A 13,745-nucleotide genomic window follows, 5' to 3' on the forward strand; every position below is an offset into this window, starting at 1 on the left:
GAGGGGCTGTCGCGCTGTTTTGTTTATTTTTTTTTTATTAAAGTTTCATTTAAATGTCCGCCTGTTCTTGCCTCCTCCTTCCCTCCTCCTTCCCGACTCACAAACGTTTTTACTTTGTTACAATGTCATTATAATTGTGCCGCCTGTACTGCCACGACTCCTGAAAAAACGTTTTTATTCCACATCGCCCCATCAAGCTCTTGCTGGATCCACTCGTCGGCTATCAATGAGAGGAACATCTGCAATTCCTCAACAGAGACAATGAAACTATTTTTTGTTGTTAGAAAAGGGTACACTCGTTCAAAACAGTTGCGTTCGATCCTTCGCTGACTGTGCTGATTTAAATCTAGCAGTTCTGTTGTGTTTGTGTGACAAGTTCAGTGAGGCAGGTAGTGAAGATTATCTATGTGCTTATCTGATTAACCACTGCGACTTTCTATGGAGAAAAGAGGACACTCATATAGTGTCAAAGTATTTTTCGGAAAGGGATAAGCCCAGACTTGGTTCTATGACTGTTTAGCCACCGCCTGCAAAGGCATAAAGCTTGAAGCGGCAGTGCCAGGCTTCCTGCGGACATGAGGTTTATAAGCAGAGGTGTTGCATGCATCCTCCCATGCACCATGTGTTCCACCGATGCCGGGCTCAAGGTTTCACACTCTCAGCCTGACCTGACTACACCACCCACTCGCGGGAACCTGGTGCTTCCAGGTGGCTCTCTCAGTGCCTGACAAATCTGGGATGTGGCACGCCAACTGCTGTCTACGTGAGACTCCAAAGGTCTACGTTAGCTCTTGTAATTGATAGCATGTTGGCCTACTGCTCTCAGAGCCATAGTAGCTAATGGGTTCCTGCATAATTGCGCTTCTCTCTAAACGTGAGAGTCTGTTGTGAGTATGCTTGACTTGCACGTTTGCTTGAGTGAATTACATTCATTGGTCTGAAAATGTTTGTGTATTTTCTATCAATGAAATGCAAAACGAGAGTGAGCATTACCTGCTTTCAAGAACTGCTTTCATGGTATTGAGGCAGTATACAGCATAAAAAATTTTTTTTTATATACAAAATATACTCTATATGTAGTTGAGCAGTTGGGAAGTAAAGATACAACAGTCCTCCTTACGTGCAAATGTCATTTGATTGAATTGTTTAATGTTAGTTTAATGTAATTGTTAGTATTTATATAATTTATTAACATTTATAATATTTTAACACCAATGCAAATATTGTAGCATATAGTACTAATTTAATAATAGTCATACTAATACTACTACTATTACAACAACTACTATTACTATCATTAATAATAGTAATACATACTAAAGTAACTTTAATACAAATTATTAGAATATTAAATAAGTTTATTATTAGTATTGTTATTGTAATATTCAAACACCACTGTCAATATTGGAATAAAGTACGATGATGATTATTATAAAAAATGTTGTTGTTTATTATTATTACAACTATTTATTAATAAGGCTGATTAATAATGATAACGTCAGTGTTACTTTAGTAATAGTAGTAATAAAAAAATTAACAATTGTAATAATGAAATGTATTTTTAGGAATATTACACTATTATTATTATTATTATATAACACCACAGACAATATGATATTATAGAATACTAATATACTGTTATGTAATAATAATACTAATAATTGGTATTGGCTACTGAAAGCTATATATATTGACAGCCCTGCTGAGAAGCACCAAATCACTTAATCTTGCTGTCCGCTCGTCCCTGTCAGTTATGATTGATTTGGGTGGGTCCTTGACCACCGGCTCTGTCCTGGCGTCAGCGCCTGAGTGATTAATTGCAGAGTTTACAGGCTGAACGCTTGGAGTGTGACCGTGCATTATGATCAGGCATCTGTGCAGTCAGCCCCACCCTCAAAAATGACCAGGCCCTTATTCTACACCTGGCCTGTCACTCACACCCATCTGTTCCTTTGGAGACAGGCCAGACAATCGCAAACCACAGGTCTGTGCCATACACCAAACCACATGATCTCAGAGTGTATCTGTCACGTTTCCCCCGTTTTATTTTACTGTTCAGGAATCCTGCATTAAAATATGTTTATCATTTTAATTGATTTGACTTCATTGCTCATTTTATGGTCTCGAGCAGTTGAAACTAAGCTGTAGTCAATATTCTGGTCAAATCATTCCCTAGTTTTTAAAGGTCCGCTACCTCACAAAATTGTTTCAATTTAAAGTTTGATAGCATGGTACATTTTTTGTAATGATACTGTCTTTCTCTACTAAAGCCCAAAAACAGGATCTATTCAAGTCATGGGACTTCTTTCTAACTACACAAGCTCAGTTTTGGGTGTTGTCTAACAAAAGTAAAAATAAAACTTATTTCATGGCGCTGTAAATTAAAAGGTTGCTTTATTATTTAGCAGTTAATTAGTAGTTATTTAGTAGTTATTCTTGAGGTCTAACAATGTGCAATACATTTCCTAGTATGAAATATTGTGATTAGTATTGAAATGAAATAACATAATATTTTCAGGCATATCATCCAGCCCTAGGCACTTAAAAAATAATCTTACGTGATCAAAGATAACTCAGTATTACAACTTTGCCTACTTTAGAATTAGAATTCGAACACATCTGGTTTAATGGCACAACATCTGAAGGTAACTCTAGTGCCTCCTTCAGGACTGAGGTCTGTTGCCATCCAAGCGCTTACATTTTACATATGTACTTAAAGTATGTTTGTGACCTGAGAGGTCACATAAGGAGTTTTCTTCTTTTGGATTACCTCCAATCTATTCTCAATCATTAAATATTTAGCTTATCATCCTATTGAAATGGAGCAGCACAGAATAAAGAGAGGAGAGTGGGGGTAGGAAAGACCAGAGCGAGGGGGAGAGAGAGAAAGAGAGAGGCAGGGCAGGAAAAAGCCTGCTCAGTTGACCAGTATTAACACAGCGTAGCAATTTCATCTTCCCAAACGTGATTTCCTTTAACAACTGTGAGCGCTCAAATGCCTGTTGCCAGGTTACCGTCCAGCACTGTGAAAAACGGGATTGTGTATGCAAGCAGCATGGAGAAGCATCGCTGACTTGCGCCTGTCTCAAAATAATGAATCACCGATGTATTCAGAATAGGGGGAACGCGATGAATATGCGAGTGTGATCGGGATCGAATCCGCAGCATCTGAGCCGGGGGAAGCCATGCAGCTCCAGTCTGCAGCACAATGCAAGGTGTCCGGCTTCATACTGAATGAAAGATGCACCCTGTCTTCAAAAATGGAAGTCCACCGGTATGTACGCACACAGGCTTCATGGATTTATTTTCCTGATACGAGCAACTGTTGCATCCTTCAATATATTGTTGAAATGCATTAAGTTTCTAGTTTGTTTAATTTCTGCTTCATCGTTGGTTGTTTGGGGTTGTGGGGTTTAATAAAGCAATGCTCTATTGTAATTATGGAGGATGTGAGCTGCTTTAGGAAGTTTGGTGGAAAATGTTTTCGGTAAGATTAGCTCTAATAGCTCCCTGTGGAATGGATGGGAGATTCACAAATTGGCCTATAAAACCGGTGGCAGGCTACCAACATTTGTGCTCTGCAAAATCACTCATCAAACATTGATGGCTAGTTTATCCCATAACACATATATTGCCCTACAGACCGTATTAAAGTTGGTTTTTGTCCTCGTTTTACTGATAAGGGTTCTCAGCCAAATTAAATTGGGTTTCTCACTTCCAGTAAGTGGTTAAAAGTCTTTGGAGGAAAGGTGTTTCCCTATTTAGCTGCTATGAATGGTGTGTTTTTATAGACCATGCTGCCATTCACTGTCATTTCTAACAAGTATCACTTATGATGTTCTCAAGGGGGAACCTCCATATGTGCAAAAGGTTTGGTGTGAGAAGTCACTGTGTTCTTCGGGTGTGAATAGCAGCTCAGTTGGGGTAAAACATGTCACTGTCAACACTCACCTGGTACTTTGTTAAAATTGAATTTCCTTATGTATTATGTAAACACCAGAATTACCTTAGGCTCTCCGAAAACCAGGTTTGTACTGTGGTGAGGTGTTGGTGGTAGTTTTCTCTAGAATGAAAAGATTCTTTGAAATTCATTGTTTAGCAGATGTTGATGTTTTGCATTACTGTGCTGAGTAACACCTGCCATGCCGATCCGGTTTTATGAGTCAGGGCTGCTCATTCTTAAGATTTTTTTTTTTGTGGTCAACACTTTTGCTTTGGAAACATTCACTCCACTTTAAATGCATGCAAAACATGTATGTTTTTAGTTTCTGTATATGTATTTTTAGACATTTATATAGTTATAATGATAATTTTTTAAAATAATAATAACTATTATAAACATATATTTAAATACATTTCTGAAATGTATAAACTTTATATGCACACATTATTATTAGTATTATTATTATTTGCATTTAAAGTGAAGTGTTGCCAAAAAAAAAGTTATCTAGCATTCCCAACTCAGTAGTAAAATAGTATTTAAATATTAAATAACACTATATTTTTATGAGTTGTGTTGGCAACACATTCAGTCCACTTTAAATGCAATCAAAAAGACAAGTGTGTGTGTATATTTATTTAAATAAAATATTATTGTACATTTTCTATTCATATCTAGAAAGGATGGAACATGGTTTCAGAGGGCAATGTTAGCTTGGCATATCAAACTATTCAGTGGTTTAATGACAGGGGTTTTATGTGGTTGAAGTTGTGGTTTCCAAGATGCTGTCTAAGGTCAGAGTAATTATTGTCAGCTTGAGTTAAAATTTTAATTGGAAACCTATTTAGAGTAAAAATTTCTTATGATTAAAAAGAGAAACTAATATTTCTTAGACTTCGTAAAGCCATCCATCTGGCTTTACTACACAACCATGAACATCTTGAATGTCCTACATGTCAAACTGTGTGGATTATACCCGACACACTGCTTAGATAAAGATGACAGATGGCAGCTGTCAAAGTGAAAATGTATTTAGGATAGCAGTATTTTGCTGATGTTCTTTAGTGGCCAGTCATACAAGGATGCCTGAAGGAAAAAGGAATAGATTTGTGCTAGAGTTGATATTGGGTAGAACAGATCTTTCATTGAAGCGTTTCGGTGTCAGGTCAACATTCTCTGACTTAAAACGTGTCTACCTTTTTAATTGTTGAAAAGTGCTTGAGTATGTTTACATGTACAACAATAATTTTATATTAACAAGATTAAGACCATACTCTGATTAAGAATCTCCAATGTAAACAGATTTTTGATTACCTTAGGGGCTGTTCACATGTCGCGCCTAAAATGTGTGGAAACGCTAGCAGCGCCGCTTTCTCCTCCTTTCCAAAACGCTCGATAGCTTGCGCTCCCGCTGTGTCTGCTGTTGCTAAGTAACCATGACCTGCACTCTCCATGACGACGCGGAAGTTTCAGCAAAGGATAAATGGATTTCCAGCACTGAAAATTGCTTACAGTAGCTCTGCTACTAAATTTACACTACATTTACTTAAAAATGGCTATCCCTGTACAGCGATGATCAGCTGTTCCTCTATCTTGGCTGAGCTTTCAGTGTTATAGAAAGGATGATTGGTTCTTGTCACATGACCTGTGGTGCGCTTGCAGCATTCTGAGAAGTTGAGATGTTTTTAAAATAATAATTCTAATTCCTTACATTTATATAGCGCTTTTCTGGGCAATCAAAGCGCTTTACATAGAAAGGGTAAATCGCTTCAATCACCACCAGTGTGGAGCATCTACCTGGATGATGTGACAGCAGCCATATTGCACCAGATCGCCCACCACACAAGCTCATTGGTGGAGATGAGACAGAGTGATGAAGCAAATCCATGTATGGGTATGGTTAGGAAGCCATGATGGTCAGAGGCCAATGGCCAATTTGGCTAGAATGCTGGGGTTACTCTTTACTCTTTGTAGGGGATTTTTTGTACTGGGATTTTTAATGACCACATAGAGTCAGGACCTCGGTTTAACTTCTCATCCGAAAGACTGGTGTGGAAGTGCAGTATAGACCTGTACACACCTTAATAGGGATGGGACGGTATGAAAATTTTATATCACGATTATAGTGACTAAAATTATCACGATTATCAATATTATCACGGTTTTGTTGAAACGAGATGAAAGTGTTCAAAAATAGTTGATGCTCACACTGAAAACATTTCAGCAAGTTTTATATTTAATAATCAACAAACAACTAATAAAACAAGCAACTCTATGCACTTAATTTAAAGAAAGATTAAATTATGTGGCATTTCCTTCCTTACAATGAAAAGTGTCAGAAAAGTCACTGACTTTCGCCATTCCTTCTCGAAAAAAAAACAAAAAAAACATTGTGCGCTGCGCTTGCGTCAGACTGTTACTGGCTGGACATGATTTAATAGTGAGTTATTAAAACCGCGATAATCAAACACGGTTTTAATGATAATTCATTTTTAAACGATATTACTAACCTTCAGCACATTTTATCACGGTTATCAATAAAACCGGTTATCGTCCCATCCCTACACCTTAATCACACTAATACCGTCCTGTAGGATTTTTCACTGCATTTTGTGACAGGATACACACTAACAAAAGAGCATGGCTTCAAGCAAGAAGGCATATTTTTATCCATTGTCGTCTGTTTGAATGTATAGAATGACAAATAATTAAAGGGGTCCTATTATGCTTTTTAATCATTTTTGAATTTTAGTCAGTGAGAAGCATGTATTTTTTGGGCTTTAAAAAGATCTACAAAGTTAGAAATCTCAAAGTCAACTCCAAAGGGAGATATTAAGGTTTTAAAAATCCCTTTTCAAGAAATACAATGAATGGCTCGTTTGGACTACAGCATTGTTATCCGTGGTATGTGTTGTCGCAAAGCGGACCATCATGGAATATCATAAGAATAAATCCTGCCTATGGAAATTTGAATGTGCTGCACATTATACTGAGGACAGCTTCCACAACATGAGGGAGTACAGTGCTGGTTTCGCCAAAAAGCTTTTGCTGAAAGATGGAGCAGTTCCCACTGTCGGGACAATCTGCTGTATCTGCATCACAGCCTTTAAATATGCTGCTTTATTTGTTGTTGTGTGTGTTATTTCTGTTTTAAATTATAAGTTGTATGCCGTTTCTGTGATGTAATATAACCCTTGCACTTATGTGTACATAGTAAATGAAGTTGTTTTTTAGCGGTTGTTGACATCGTATCTAAAACATGATTTAGCACAAAAAAATAGGGCTGCACGATTAAACGCATGTGATTGTCATGCTTGTCTCGTTAGTAAAGCCGGTTCTGTGATTAGCGGTAAATGTCCATCACCTGCTTTCAAATGGAGCAGCACTTAATAGACAGAGCCGTAGTTCGCTGACAAGCTACGCAATATCGTGTTCATAATTGCATGCGATTCATCTGGGATTATGAACGAGATATTGCGTAGCTTGTCAGCAAACTACGGCTCTGTCTGAAAGCAGGTGATGGACATTTACCGCTAATCACAGAACCCCCCCCCAAAAAAAACTATGTCTTGCAATATACTCTAATATGTCTTGCAATATCTGTGTGAGTAAAGGTTCTGCACGATCCTCTTGTTCAGTATTACTACTATACTGGAGCAGATGGAACTTGCTACTGTGGCAAGGGGTGGGGCAATACCAAAACACCGTCTAAGATGTTCGCCAATCACAATGCACTGGGACAGCTAACCAATCATAACACATTTAGTTTTTTGGAAGGTGGGCCTTAATCAAACCTGGAACTAATCAAGCCTTTTGTGCCAGGCTGGGGAGAAAGGATTTGTAAAAATGTAAATTGTGTGAAAAAAATTCATTTTTCGAATCACCAAGCATGAGAGCGTGTTCTAGTACACCCCCAAAACTAAATCAAGACTTTTTAAAAAAGCATAATAGGACCCCTTTAACTGCTCTTAAAGATTTCTTAAAATTAAAAATGAAACACCCTAAACTGTATATGGTACCATTGATACGTAAAATTCTGGAGAGAACGTCAGATCGCGTTGCATGGGAATGTAATGACGTGCCATTAATCAATCTATGTACTATAGCATGTAAAACGGGAACATTAAAGGAATATTCTAAAAGCAACTCATGTAAACACTTTAATCATAATATTGTCTTTAGGTTACTTAGATTACAGATGTCCATGTAAACATACTCAGTGTCTCTTAGAGTGGAGGAAATGTCATAATTTAGTGATGCTTGTGAAACAGGATGACATATAACCTAACAACATTTCCAATTTGAATTTATTACAGATAATCATTATATTCTCAGCACAAATCTACCCTTTAATTTATTTTTGCTGTGGGGGTAGAGTTCATGTCATGGCACATGGCAATGCTAAAGAACACTAGATTAGATTAACTCAACAATAATAATAACAACAATAATTGTTCTGTTAGTTCATGTAATTAATGCATACCAAATGAGACTTTAGTGAGAGTCGTGAGCTATGCACGCTTTGGCTGAGAGTGCATTGAAGAATGTCTCAGAGAGTGTGCGAGTGCTTTGTTAAAATAGCTTGAAAATAGTTTAAATTGGGACTTAAAATTTTGAACTATCCGAAACATGCCCTAGTCTTGTATTGAGTCATGCAGCTCGCTTGCAGAGCAAACTCAACGTGGATATCATGGATGTGAGGCTATTTGTACATTTTGAGAGAATGGGAGAAGACGAGGTATCACTCAAACCCAATCAATCACACTGAGAAATTCCGTATCACACAAAGTTTTCAAATGCCTGATCCTGCTCTGATAATCTGTTTGAATTCAACCAGCTTTAGTGTATAAATGTTTGCGTGACATCCCCACTTTATAATCATGAAATCTGTGGGAATGTGTAGAATTACGCACAATGTTCATAATCCTGCAGTGAAACATGGCAAATAAGTGAGAGCTGAGTCTGAGTGGCTGCAAAAGTGAACTTGACTATGCTAGTCATGAAGATATAACTCTGTGGACTCATTCTTTCCATAACGACATGCTGAAACATGGCATATTCTTTTACAGTCATGTTCTCTTTGTAATTTTATGAAACATTTATGACCGATTTGTTCTGCACATGTTTCCCTTAATGGTACCTTCCTTTTCAAAGTGATTAAAGCTATTCAAAACCATCGTGGTCATACGTGTTTGAAGTGTCTCAGCAGTGGGTGGGGTAGGCCAATAGAGTACCGCCGCATGTACCATGGGTGGTGTAGCATGGTTTTTCGGTTTGGTTTGAATATTGTTACACCCCTGATACACACACTATAATATATTTTTTTATATAAATGAAAATCAACACTTCATATAAATTATTATTAATATTTTAAAATAATTACATATGTTTTTTAAAGTAATTTAATACAAGTAATGTTTTTTTTAAGAGTAAAACATTTTATATAAATAAAAATATATCCAAAAATATGGAATGTCAGTTCGTTCACTAAAATAAATGGTATATTTATAAAAAAAAAAAAAAAAAAAAAAAAAAAAAAAAAATATATATATATATATATATATATATATATATATATATATATATATATCTAATAAAATATATATATATATATATATATATATATATATATATATATATATATATATATATATATATATATATATATATCTAATAAAATATATAAATATTTGGCACATTTTTGTATCTGCTGGTGCTGACTTTTATTTTTCAGCTTACATATTGCTCATTTTGTGTCCGTACTCAAGGATCTGTGAATTAAAACGGTATTAGCACTCTGCTCGCATTGCTTTCTGTCCCTTTTAAGTGTGTTCTTGTCTCCTTGCCAGTGGCTTGAAAGCAGACTCTTCTCACAAATAGCTGCCCATGCAGAAGATGTCACCAGAGCTGTTTATACAGTGATGATGTCTCCCATTGTGCTGCAGAGCATGGCATGAATGAATCTACACTGGCATCCACCGAAATGGGTGTTCTGCGTGACTCATGGTTTGTGAGTGGAGTGTATTTTTAATCCAGTTTTTGCAGTTTTTGTGGAGGAGGTGAGGTGTTGGCAGCTCAGGGACTCTCCATCTCGACGGTGGAAGGAAGCAGTTGCTGTCATTAGCTGTAAAGGATCATAGTAAGCATGCCAAGGTGAACGGTGAACACCGGGTTGAGAGTATTTATATCCATTTTGTATTTTTGGGATAGTCTCGAGATAGACCCGTTTACTGTCTATTTAGTGCTGATCATGCGCTCAGAGCTTGTGTTATGCAGCAAAACAAAAGGCAAAGCGAAAAAAAAAGCCTGAATAGCTGTTATTTTTTTTTCCCTTTCTCATACAGAGCTACACATAAAACCCAGCCATTTACACAGTGTTACTAAGGTGATGGCTTTAATTCCTCAGTCTATAAAAAGACCAATAGAAAGCAAAAAAAAAAAACCCTAATGAGAGATTGTGACTTATGAGGATGTCTCTTTTAACATTAGTGCATGATCACTACAAAGTCTGAAATCTTTTGAATTTGCATGAATATTGTATCACAGATGAAATGCACAGGAAAACGGATACAAGTGCTGAATCAGTTGACATGACATTTCATATAGTGAGATCCACATCCTGCCCTTCCAAACGCCTCCTAAACAGTCATACAGGAAGAATAATATTCAGAATTTCTCAGCTAGCCTGACTACTCCGCAATAGTGTTTGCTTATTTTTCTAATTAAAGGAATCTGGTTCAGCTATAAAGTAAAATTCAGTCATCAATTACTTAATTGTTGTTTTAAACCCATGCAACTCAATGACAGTTTTGAAAAATATTAATGCAGTGTTTTTCTATACACTTCACACTGCCAAAAAAATCACCATGAAAGTGGCAGATGACTATTCCAAAAACAGGTTATCTCCTCTCAAGAGATGTTCTAAAAATCAAATTCAGGTAAACATCAAATACAGGTTGACCAGTAATTCGAGAACGAGTCAGTCTGTTGTTTGTTATCTGGCTCGGCTCGGTGTTCATCTTCAGTTCTCTCTTCACAGCAGTTCAGTCAGTGTACTGTTTGAGTGCATGCATTACTCCAGGATATTGGTTTGTTTGGACTCAGAGGGAGTGTCAGCCACATTAAAAAAGTTAACAGCTTAAGTCATTTGTGGATTAATGCTTATTGGAGACGTGAACCGTTTCAAACGATTCAGTTCAATTCGGTGAACTGGTTCAAAAAGATCCGGTTACATTGAATGATTCGTTAGCGAACCGGATATCACAAACTGCTTTGTTTTGAACTCTCTCACAACAGACACGGAAGAGAAGACAATGCTGAATAAAGTAGTAGTTTTTGCTAGTTTTGGACCAAAGTGTATTTTCGATGCTTCAAAAAATTCTAACCGACCCTCTGATGTCACATGGACTACTTTGATGAGGTTTTTCTTACCTTTCTGGACATGGACCGTATACCGTACACACAGGGTTTGGAACAACATGAGGGTGAGTTATAGGGATGTTGCGGTGACGGATTTTTTCCACCGGTTAATCGACGTGTAAAAAAACGGTAATCCCGGTGTCACCGGGGTTGCGTGTCGGGGATTTCGGGAGGCCGAAAATGCGGTCGTGCAGACGTGCACACGTCTCAATTTACTTTCACTTTAATTAGCGGCAATTCAGTAGCATTTGTTTGAATTAATCATGGGTTAATTTATTTTATTCTTAATAAAAATACACAAAACAATAAGACACTCGCTTGTATTACACACATCTTTATTGCAAAATGAATAATAACTTAACACACCATGCAAAAACTAAACGAAAGCACTTATGAAACACCTTTAAAGTGCATTTATTAACAAAACGAACCACTGCACACATCGTGCAAGTATCAAACAAGACTCGTTAAATAATTATAAATATTCGTTACATAAAGTGCCTGCCTTTTTCAGCAAAAAAAAAACAAAAACAACGCACAACCATCGAATATGAAACGAACGAACATCAAAAACTTCGTTAAATAAGGTAGCCTACCCGAATAATCACTGGACACTTAAGTGCAAAAAAAAAAACTAATATAAAAATTAAACTCACGTTAAGCTGTTAAAAAAAAGAGGTAGGCCTATTAACTGCATACACCGTACAAAAAAAATTATAAATAGGCTAAATGAGAAACAATAAACGAAAAACCTTCATTTTAAATTGCAACAGTTCGCTTTGAAACCAGATCTTCCGCCATCCTTTGCCAGTTAGCTCGCCTCACTCTCCTCAAATGATAAATGAAATCGGACTCCTGCATTACTGCGGCGCTCGTTCCGCTTACGCTAAATTACGAAGGCACGTAGTCACTAACTGAATTATCGCTATAGGCTAAAACTTCAACACGATGGGGACGGTGCCGGTGGTCAAGTGCTATTACCGGTAGGTGGGTTAAACACCGTGTATCACCGGTAACACCGACTATCGCAACAAGCCTAGTGAGTTACTAATGACATAATTTTGCTATTTGGGCGAACTAACCCTTTAACTGTGCTTTTTGGTGGCTTTATTTACAGTATACAGTATTGTTCAAAATTGTGTTAAATGGGACATTGGATGCAAAATTTACTTTTACATTGTGTTTACATATAAATGTGACCCAGCAGTGTTTGGACACAACCACCCTACAATGATAAAACTCCATTCACTCAAAAAAAAATTCATCCATTCAAAAAAAAAAAGAGAGGGATGAGGTTAGCAGTAGCTGATTATCATTTAAAAATACATGCACCGAAATGGGTCGCTGTGAACAGAGCTGTTTTTGAATAAATTACATTTTAAAATGCATTAAAATTGAATAATAATAATAATATTTCACAAATTTTGTTTTCATGTATTTTTCATCAAATAAATGCAGCCTTGAAGTTGATATGCATAAGAGAATTCTTTCAGAAACGCTTAAAAAATCTTAACGACCCCAACGTTTTGAATGGTAGTGTATGGTATATATCTTTGTATATGTATGTATTTTTTGGTCACATCTTGCCAGGTTCATCGTGATCTCATTTTGTAGACTGTTCAGGGATTCAGTTATTTGTCACTGTATGCTAATTTCACCTTGTGGCTGTGAGACAGTATACATCTCACAGTGGGAGTCGGAGCCTATTTCCAGCTCCCTGCAACGCCTACACCATGCCGTGGACCCTCGAGCTCCCTGTGAGCAGTCAGCCTGATCCATCTCTGTTACAGGAGTAGGGTTTAAAATAGCTCCTGTCTGCTCTTTCTCACGCACCTGTGGCTAGTTGAGTAGGTAAAGCGCAGCAGAAGTGTTATTTTAGGAGTCTGTGGCTCTCTTAGGGATTTGTAGAACCGCTCAAATGGAGACATTTAGTTTTTATGCTTTGTTGTCATTGATCATTTTCCTATTAAAGCTGAAGTCTGTAATTTTTTCCCCCAGTGTTAAAGTGATTTATTTTTTATTAACTTCTGATTCACTGAAAAGAATCCGTTCAAAAGAGTCCTTTATTTGTGAATCTGACTACTAGCCCAGGTCCAGTGAGTACTTAATACCATAGAGTGTATTAAATGGGCTTTTTTTATCACAGGGCCTGGGACTTTCTCAGTTGTCCCCCTACCCCGATGATGGTCCAGTCTTTCTCTTGCATTTCTAGTCTCACTCAAACACCATGAAAATACCCTTGTTACTCACTGAATTGACTCATTGACCCAAATTAATGTGCTCTTCACTAACTTGGCAAACATGATTTCAAAGAAGGCTAAATTGTATCCCGTGTTTGTGGGCTTTTGCAGCATTGTCTATGTAAGTTTAGAGGGCACATTTCCCA

The 13,745-nt window shown here is 37.0% G+C and overlaps 1 protein-coding gene across 8 annotated transcripts in view; it reads left to right on the top strand.

Annotated features, from left to right (window-relative positions):
* enah (ENAH actin regulator) overlaps nt 1-13,745 on the top strand; it is a 93,349-nt gene that overhangs the window by 28,367 nt on the left and 51,237 nt on the right. For 6 of the 8 annotated variants that reach the window (XM_059498437.1, XM_059498438.1, XM_059498442.1 and 3 more), the window contains exon 2: nt 3,115-3,274. The exons of the other annotated variants lie outside the window; for them this stretch is intronic. In XM_059498437.1, coding sequence (XP_059354420.1) covers nt 3,186-3,274 — 89 coding nt within the window. In that variant the 5' untranslated portion in view covers nt 3,115-3,185. The remainder of the gene's footprint in view (nt 1-3,114; nt 3,275-13,745) is intronic. 8 annotated transcript variants of the gene reach the window in all.

This window comes from Carassius carassius, chromosome 18, assembly GCF_963082965.1.
Source record: "Carassius carassius chromosome 18, fCarCar2.1, whole genome shotgun sequence".
Classification (NCBI taxonomy): domain Eukaryota; kingdom Metazoa; phylum Chordata; class Actinopteri; order Cypriniformes; family Cyprinidae; genus Carassius; species Carassius carassius.